Source organism: Ursus americanus, chromosome X (assembly GCF_024610735.1).
Source record: "Ursus americanus isolate L20-20 chromosome X, mUrsAme1.1.p, whole genome shotgun sequence".
In the NCBI taxonomy this organism is placed as follows: Eukaryota; Metazoa; Chordata; class Mammalia; order Carnivora; family Ursidae; genus Ursus; species Ursus americanus.
In genome coordinates this window covers 75,384,570-75,394,114 of record NC_142164.1, presented here as the reverse complement: position 1 = coordinate 75,394,114, position 9,545 = coordinate 75,384,570, and the positions used below count along the sequence as shown (strand labels likewise).

Sequence of the window (9,545 nt, the reverse complement as noted above, 5' to 3'; positions counted from 1 at the left end):
TGCCCATTGGCCATTTGGGCTTCTTTTGTAAATGCATGCTCTGGCCCAGTCTGCTCCCCTTCCCCCACTGGTGCTGTTAATCTTTTCCTTTTTGCTTAGTCAGAGTTCTTTTTCATTTTTCGTCTTTTACATAGGGTGAGTCTGATTCAGGCTTTCATCCTTTCTTGCCTAACAGACTGAATATATATTTTTATATATAATATATTCTCCATTGGTCTTTTAACGTCCTTCTCAGAAGCTGGCTCCTTTTCTCTCTCCCTCCCTCCTTCCCTCTCTTTTCTCTTGTCTTCTCTTTTCTCTGTTTCTTTCTCTCTTTATTTCTCTCTCTCCCTCTCTCTCCTTTGATTTTTTTTTCCAGTGCAGAAGTTTTTAATTTTGAACGAGTCGAATCTATCATTCTGGGCCTGGCGCCGCGTCAGCAGAGGGGGCGGGGAGGCGGCGCGGAACTGGGGGAGGGGCCGGGGCGGGGAGGAGCGGGCATAGCCGTTGCAGGAGTTGCTGGGAGTGCGCGCGGTGCGATCACTCGGCGGCGGCGAAGGAGGCCCGGAGACCTGAACGCAGACACTTCTCCCGCGGCCTACAGAGCCTTCTGCCCATCGGAGGACCAGGAAACCGCAGTCTTCATCACAGAGGTACCGTGCTCTGCGCTCCCCGCCTGGCCCGGCCCAGCCTGCTGTGGCGGCGCCTCCTTCCTTCCTTCTTCCCTCGCTCTCTCTCTCGCCCGCCCGCGCCTTCCCTGTCTGCCTGCGTCACCGCGGCCGCCATGGCTGAGAACGGCGAGAGTAGCGGCCCCCCGCGCCCCTCCCGCGGCCCTGCTTCGGCCCAAGGCCCTGCCTCTGCCCCGGCCGAGCCCAAAATCATCAAAGTCACTGTGAAGACCCCCAAAGAGAAAGAGGAGTTCGCGGTGCCCGAGAATAGCTCAGTCCAGCAGTTTAAGGAAGCGATTTCGAAACGCTTCAAATCCCAAACCGATCAGCTAGTGTTGATTTTTGCCGGAAAAATCCTAAAAGATCAAGATACCTTGATCCAGCATGGCATCCATGATGGACTGACTGTTCATCTTGTAATTAAAAGCCAGAACCGACCTCAGGGCCAGTCCACACAGCCTAGTAACGCGGCGGGAACTAACACTACCTCCGCGTCGACTCCCAGGAGTAACTCCACGTCTATTTCCACAAATAGCAACCCGTTTGGGCTGGGGAGCTTGGGAGGACTTGCAGGCCTTAGCAGCCTGGGCTTGAGCTCGACCAACTTCTCTGAGCTCCAGAACCAGATGCAGCAGCAGCTCCTGTCCAGCCCTGAGATGATGATACAAATCATGGAAAATCCCTTTGTTCAGAGCATGCTTTCAAATCCCGATCTAATGAGGCAGCTCATTATGGCCAATCCACAGATGCAGCAATTGATTCAGAGAAACCCAGAAATCAGTCACCTGCTCAACAACCCAGATATAATGAGGCAGACTCTCGAAATTGCCAGGAATCCAGCCATGATGCAAGAGATGATGAGAAATCAAGATCTGGCTCTCAGCAATCTTGAAAGCATCCCAGGTGGCTACAATGCTCTACGACGCATGTACACTGACATTCAAGAACCCATGCTGAATGCTGCACAAGAGCAGTTTGGGGGTAATCCATTTGCTTCGGTGGGGAGCAGTTCCACCTCCGGGGAAGGTACACAGCCTTCCCGCACAGAAAATCGAGATCCACTACCCAATCCATGGGCACCACCACCGGCTACCCAGAGTTCTGCAACCACCAGCACAACCACGAGCAGCGGCAGTGGGTCTGGCAGTAGCTCCAGCAGTGCTACCGGGAACACCGTGGCTGCAGCCAACTATGTCGCCAGCATCTTCAGTACCCCAGGAATGCAGAGCTTGCTGCAACAGATAACAGAAAACCCCCAACTGATCCAGAATATGCTCTCTGCACCCTACATGAGAAGCATGATGCAGTCGCTGAGCCAGAATCCAGATTTGGCTGCACAGATGATGCTGAATAGCCCGGTGTTTACCGCAAATCCTCAGTTGCAGGAGCAGATGCGTCCACAGCTCCCAGCTTTCCTGCAACAGATGCAGAATCCAGACACACTGTCAGCCATGTCAAACCCAAGAGCAATGCAGGCTTTAATGCAGATCCAGCAGGGGCTACAGACATTAGCCACTGAAGCTCCTGGCCTCATTCCAAGCTTCACTCCAGGTGTGGGGGTAGGGGTGCTGGGAACCGCAATAGGCCCTGTAGGCCCAGTCACACCCATAGGCCCCATTGGCCCCATAGTCCCATTTACTCCCATAGGCCCCATTGGGCCCATAGGACCCACCGGCCCTGCAGGCCCTGGCTCCACTGGCTCTGGTGGCCCCCCTGGGCCCACTGTTTCTAGTTCCACACCCAGTGAAACCACTAGCCCAACATCAGAATCTGGACCCAACCAGCAGTTCATTCAGCAAATGGTGCAGGCTCTGGCTGGGGCAAGTCCTCCACAGCTGCCGAATCCAGAAATCAGATTTCAGCAACAACTGGAACAGCTCAACGCAATGGGGTTCTTAAACCGTGAGGCAAACTTGCAGGCTCTAATAGCAACAGGAGGCGACATCAATGCTGCTATTGAGAGGCTGCTGGGCTCCCAGCCATCGTAATTACATTTCTGTACCTTGAAAAAATGTATCTTATTTTTGATAATGGCTCTTAAATCTTTAAACACACACAAAATTGTGCTTTGCTTTCATTTTGATTCTTTTAAATCTGTCCAGTTATAAGTCTAATATGCATTTTAAGGTGGAGTCCATTCCTCTGTCCCTCCCTCCTGTATCTACCTTTCCTCCCTCCCTCCCTCCCTTTCTCCTCCCCTCCTCTTCCTTCCTTCCTTCTTTCCTTCCTTCCTTCCTTCCTTCCTTCCTTCCTTCCTTCCTTCCTTCCCTGTTTTGAATGATGGTAATCGTAATCAATGCTGTTTCATTCAAAGGTGTTGCATGCAAACACTTCTCTTTATTCTGCATTTATTGTGATTTTTGGAAACCGGTATCAACCTTCACAGTTGGGTGAATAAGTTTTGTCCTACAGATGCCCAATTTATTTGCATTTTAAACATTAGCCTATGATAGTAATTTAATGTAGAATGAAAATATTAAAAACAAGCAAATTATTTGAAGCTCTCTAATTTGTAGTACAATATTGCTTATTGTGACTTTGGCATGTATTTTTGCTAGCAAAATGCTGTAAGATTTATACCATTATTTGCTCTTTTTTGCTATGTTTGTACACAGTACAGTAAGCACAATTGGAACTGTACATCTAGAATTATTACAACAGAATCTAAGCAAAATATGTGTAAACAAAATGAGAAAGAATATAAGAAATCTTTCTGGAACTAGATATGTCTCACAGTTTTGTAGAATCTTACAGCATCTTTGATAAACTCAGTGAAAATGTTTGGCTAGGCAAGTTCGGTTAAAATATAGTAGAAATGTTTATCCTGGTATTTCTAAGTATACATTTAATTGTACAGAAAACTTTCAGTGTGACATTGTGTCAACATTTTCAGATTAACTGTATATGACCTTAATTTTTGTGCAGCCTGAAGGATCAGTGTAGTAATGCCAGGAAAGTGCTTTTTACGTAAGACTTCCTTCTCAGCTTTTCCCATAAAGAGACCCTAATAAGCATTTTGATCTGTAATTGGAAATGTAACTTTCACTGAAAAGTGTCATGTGATGTTTGCATTACTTTTACTTGCTATGTATAAAGGAAACTGTATCTTTTGACTCTCAGTTATTTCTCTTGTGCACAGGGAAAAATGCATTAAAAATGACTAAAAAAATAAAAAAAGATTAAAAATGGATACATCTTTTCTTTTTTGCCTTCTGGCTCTGGGATCATGTTTAGCGGGATTGCCCCACCCCAAGATTATATAAATCTTATTCTTTATTTCTCTAATTTTTATGGGTTTGTTAAAAAAATTCCTTTGCCCTATCTGGAACTTTTCTGATGTATGGATTTAGGCATTCTAAGTTTCTTTTTCCCCCCCAAAGGGTTAGTCAGTTGCTAGCCAATATTTGTCTCATTGCCCACCCCCCATTTGATATGTCATATATATGCTGATTTATATACATATTTACATATATGTTTATATGAATGTGCATATATACGTGTGTGTGTGTATACAGACACAAGCACACTTCTGTGTTTAAATGCTCTTTAGTACCTCTGAATATTGTAATCCCAGTCCACCAACCTATAGTTATTAGTTAGAAATATGACTTCATATCTGTTTGGGTAAGTCCTCCTATTGATCTTTTTTATTTTTATATTTCACAGTTTTCTGATGATTCTGACATGTTTCTTTTACCAGAATAATTTTACAGTTAATACCCCCCAAAATAAAATTTGACTGGTATTGTCTTAAATTGATGGTAAGAACTATAGAATTGCAATGCTTTCCAGAAATGTGATACGTTGCCTCATTTTTAAAAAGTGTTTTATGTCCTTCAAGAAAGTTTTATGTATTTAAGTCCTATATAATTTATGATAAATATATTCCTAAGACAGACATACAGGAAACAATCTATGATTAGAGTTCTTATTCAGTGTGTTACCTATATGGTCATTTTTGCTATATAGGGAAAGAATGTATTTTTATACATTAAGTTTAAATTAGCAGTTTACTGAAATTTATTAGTTTTGGAGATACTCAGTTGATCCTTTGAGTTATTCCTGGTAAGCAATCATATCAATTATAACTTATAATAATATGTTCTTTTCAAAATTTATAAAATAGTTTTGACTGCATGGGTTAATAAACACTTTCAGAACAGTGCTAAATAATAAAAGTGGCAGTGGCATTCTTGTTAAACATTTAACTATATTTGCTGCAGCAATTCTAAATTGCATTTTTTTAATAAAAGCATTCCTGTAGGACATGGTCAAATAAATGCAAAATGCTGTATACTATAGCCCCTCTTAATCATTCTGCAATAAATACTGACTAGTATTAATTTTTAAAGGAGTATATTCTTCAGTTTAAAAGAGGAAAAACTATTTAACTTTGTCTAATTCAACATTTCCCAAAGAAATACCTTTTTTTTTAAGCACACCTAATAACATTTGGCCTATCGGTGTTCTCAGAACACCAAATTAGGAAATGGTGATTTATTATTTCAGTGCTATATGGTGTTGGGTGCTTGAAATAATTACAAAGACGAATTCTGCCATAATAAATTCAATAATTTTAATGACATGGATGATTTTATAGGGAAATAAATACCAGAATAAGACACTGGCATAGAAAATAGCAATAAATCAAAAGCCATTGGAAAAAGATGTTGTCTGAGGCCTGGTTCAGACAGTTTGGCACGTGAATTTCTTTCAAACAGTCGAAGAATAGAATTCTTTAATTACCCTTGCCAAATGTTTATTTTTTACATTTGATCTTAACCAAAAAGCTGAGAAGCGATATATCTGTTTTTAAATACATTTTGTTTTCTCTCTGAAAATATTTAGGTCTTTAAACTTTTTTTTTCTTTCTAGTTCATTAATTTTGTTTATAACATTATTTACTCTTTTTTAGTTTAAATTGTTCTTTATCTCTTACATGTGATACTATCTTACAAGTTCTTTTTACTGGTTCTGTTTTTGTTTTGGGTTTTCTTCATCTATTAATTCACAGTTTACTTATTCAGTATTGAATCAAGAAAGGTATATCCTGACCTGCCATCTCCCTCCAATAAAAGTGGGGCAATTCTTACATGATTTTACTATTTACTTGGTTGTCCTTCCTTCCCTAAGTTTATACTAGATGGCTAGATGGTGTTAAGTATACATTGCTGGCTCTGTGACCCAGAAGGATGAGGTAATGGTGAGGGAAGTAGGGCTAGGGGCAATTGTAGCAGAAGTTCACCTCAAGACCTCTTTCTACATACGCTCTTTTGTCCTCTACATCAGATACATGGTATCATATATACTCTCACCACTTGTGTGGGGGCAGGGGAGCGTATGCACAGCCTTGAAACAAGCCTTGCTGGTTCATTAAAGAAGTCTCTTGCATCAGGTCCAGCCCACTATGTTTATTGAGAAACCATTATCAGAGATTGAGCTAGCCCTTTGAGGGGCTAGCCTGCTCCAAATCTACAGTGTCAAAATAGCAACAAATGGAGTAATTCCTGTCAGGGCCTAGTCTAGGAATTGAGGTTAGGATATCAGGAGAGCCATTGGGCCTGTGTCTCAAGTTCACAAAGGGACTTAAATTTAGAATTTTTACATTATCCTTAAATGAAGTCATTGCTCCAGCCACAGAGCCAGACTGACAATGATAGAAAATGTTAATCATACAGCTTAATTTACTAAATGTAAAAATTTTAAACTGCAGCAATTTTGATATTCTTAATTTGGTATTATTTTATTTTATTGTGTATTCTATATTATATTTTAGTATATATTATATTTAAAAAATATACTAGGGGACTTAAAGGAAAGTTACTCAGACTTCCCTCAGTTTACTAGAGGTTTTCATCCCAGTCTTTTTCACTGCCTGCACCCACCTCCAGTTGTTCTTTTAAACTACATGGTATTAGTGGGTTTCTTTCAGGATTTTCTTGATTTGTTAGCATATTACAGAACTTCTATAGATTGGCGATATTCTCCAATTTTCCCCATCAGCATAATGTCTTAGAGAAATTCCTTGAGAGTTCTGCTGCCTTCATTATACAGGTTTTGCTCAGTGTTTGTTTCTCTGTAGTCATTTTTGTTGATCTATGGGAGGAAGGGCAAGAATTGGGAAGGGCAAGAATTGGGACCTATTCTAATCTTCACAGAAGTCTGTTAGGAGACAGGAGAAAAGCAGTTCTCTAAAAATAGAAAAGTACAATTTGGCAGACATTAGATAAGCAGCTTCATCAGAAGGTGTACATGCTTACCTAGGCTTTAGACACTTTGGTGATAGATAAAAACCTTGGCAAAAGCTACTCTAAACCAAATTCAAAGTGGGTAAGTACTCTCAAATAAAGAACTGTTTGTCCCAACATACATGGGTAACATTCATCAAATGGATATGTATTAAGGCATGTAGCTCTAGCTGTATTGAGCTATTTGAGCACAGATTTGGGCTTCCTAAGAGTACTTTCAAAATCCAATTTCATAACTTCTTGGCCCAATGTGTAGATTAGCACATGTAAGATAATTTCAGAAAAGGTTCTATAATTCATTATTAAAAGAATAGTTGATGAATGTGAAAAAAAGAAAAAAAAATGATTAGTTGGCCCTGGTATGCATTTCACAAGATTGTCTTACCAGACTAAATTTCTCTGTTAAACTGGAATAACAATAATAGCTAATGTATTCATGGTAATGTTCAATTTTCATAACCCTATAAGGTAGTCCTATTATTTAATCTTCCCCAGTTTACAGATAAGGAAAAAAGCTAAAACAGTGTAAGTAATTTTACAGGGTCATATCACTATTAAATGACAAGAGTAAAAATTTGAACCTACTTCTGAGATTGCAGAGTGTGCACTTAACCAGTTCACTATTCTGCTTTCCCCTGAGACTATTAAACTATGCTGGTCTATTTATCATAGAGATACTATAATAAATTAAATACTAACTGGCCTCCTGGGTGTTGTTGAGGAGACACATTAGCTGTTTTTAAATGAATACATCTCTGCTTCTATTCACCCTGGAGCAGGTTACATAAAAATGCGTGTGAGAATGAACTCTGACACAGTCAATAACTAGAATTTGGAGTTTTGCCTTCTTGACTTTTGAATTGTGGCTCATATTTGAAACTGTCCTTTAATCCTCTGTCCACAGTGGCCTAATACATATGGTATGTCTCCAAATTGGCAATCACATGGGCCACTTGTGCTTCAGCTGCTCTGGAGGATGCCTGTCTTTTATTGAGCTGCCTCCTGAGACCTCAGAAGGCAATAAACATTGTGTACCTCACCACGGCATTTGACAGTTTCTCAAAATGTCCTTGAGAATAAAATGGAGTAACATGAGCTAGATGATAAAGACAAGACAGTAGATGGGTTACTAATTTGAATTGACTGTTCAACAATATGTCAATGTAGACAAGAAGTTTCCAATTTCAGTTCTATTCCATTGAAATTATTTTCAGTGACTGTCATGAAAGTGTAAAATAGCTTGCTTATCACACTGCAAATAGTATAGAATTAGAAAGCAGAATAAATGCACTGGACGCTGTTAGCAAGATCCCAAAACTCCTTAGTAGCTGAAGGGGGGAAAAAGACAAATTTAGCAGGGTTAAATTGAATAGGAAAAATGTGAAGTCTTGTATCAAAAATTCAATTACCAAAGGTAAATGGTTATGTGGCTTAAAAATAGTATATGTGCCAAAGACTCAGTGTTTTAATTTACCATGAGTTCAACATGCACTGACTATGTGAGGTTCTAGTGCACACACACATATATAATGAAATCTTAGGTTCCATTAATAGAAGCATGGTGTCCAGAACAAAGAACTCCTTTGCAATGTTTTATTCTGTATTTGATAGCTTATTTTGGGAGATTTGGGTCATTTCAGAGTGTCACAATTAAGATGGACATAGACAATCTGGAAAGTGATCAGGGTGGTGACTCATTTACAGACACACAATTATTGAATAGGTCAAGAATGTTTTAGTCTAAGGACTGGGGTCTGTGGATACTTTCTTCAAATAATTGAAAACTTTGTCAGAAGAAGGGTAACATTTACTTGTGTAGTTCAAAGGGCAGATCAATTCAAATGTTAAAAGAAGTCAGAATTTTGGCTTACTGTTAGGAACTTTCTACCCATTCATTGAGGATACCCTCCTCTCTGGAGCTGTTTAACTGAAGCCCATTTAACAGAAATGTTCAAGAATGGTTTCATGCATCTGGTAGAATTTGAATAAGAAGACCTCCAATATTCCTTCCAAAGTTAATGTTCTCCCAGTAGATTTTAAAAGCTTCTAGTTGCAAGATCTGGGATCAAAGTTGTTCCAGAATGACGTTATGTTACAGACTATCCGGCATTTCTTAGTTTTAGTAAGTAGCCAACTCAGAAGTAAAATGTACACCTTTGTTTACATGAAATCTGAGTAAATCTAATATTCATTTTATTTCTGGATTCTACACATGGGGAAAGGACTCAAACTGCAAGATCTTAAGTTCAATGTCACAAAGTGATGACAGCCTGAAAAGAGGAAATAGGGGATGCCTGAGGTCAAAGGGCTCTGGTTTGAGGGTGAACGTTACAGGAGTACTCAGACCTGATTCTCTTGATAATATTTTGCTACCCTCTGACGTTTGAATTGGTGGAAGGAAGCTGAAAGTAATAGTGCTGATAGCAGAGTACATACATATTCTTTATTCCATATGTAATTCTCTAGTTAGAGTAATCCTTTTGGAGAAGGAAAAAAGAAGTTTGTACTGTGCTTTCCATGATACCTTGGGTTTCAAAACGCCAAAAAAATTAACTTAGGATTTTTTTTAAGGAAGCTCTAGGCCCAACATGGGGCTTGAACTCACAACCCTGAGATCAAGAGTCGCACACTGTACTGACTTAGTCAGGCG

General features: G+C 39.8%; 1 protein-coding gene across 1 annotated transcript; it reads left to right on the top strand.

Moving 5' to 3' along the window:
* Nucleotides 1-456: 456 nt before the first annotated feature.
* Nucleotides 457-3,837, top strand: UBQLN2 (ubiquilin 2). The gene has a single exon (XM_045805154.2). The coding sequence runs from the start codon at nt 764-766 to the stop codon at nt 2,633-2,635; it is 1,872 nt and encodes a 623-aa protein (XP_045661110.1). The 5' UTR covers nt 457-763; the 3' UTR covers nt 2,636-3,837.
* Nucleotides 3,838-9,545: the final 5,708 nt, after the last annotated feature.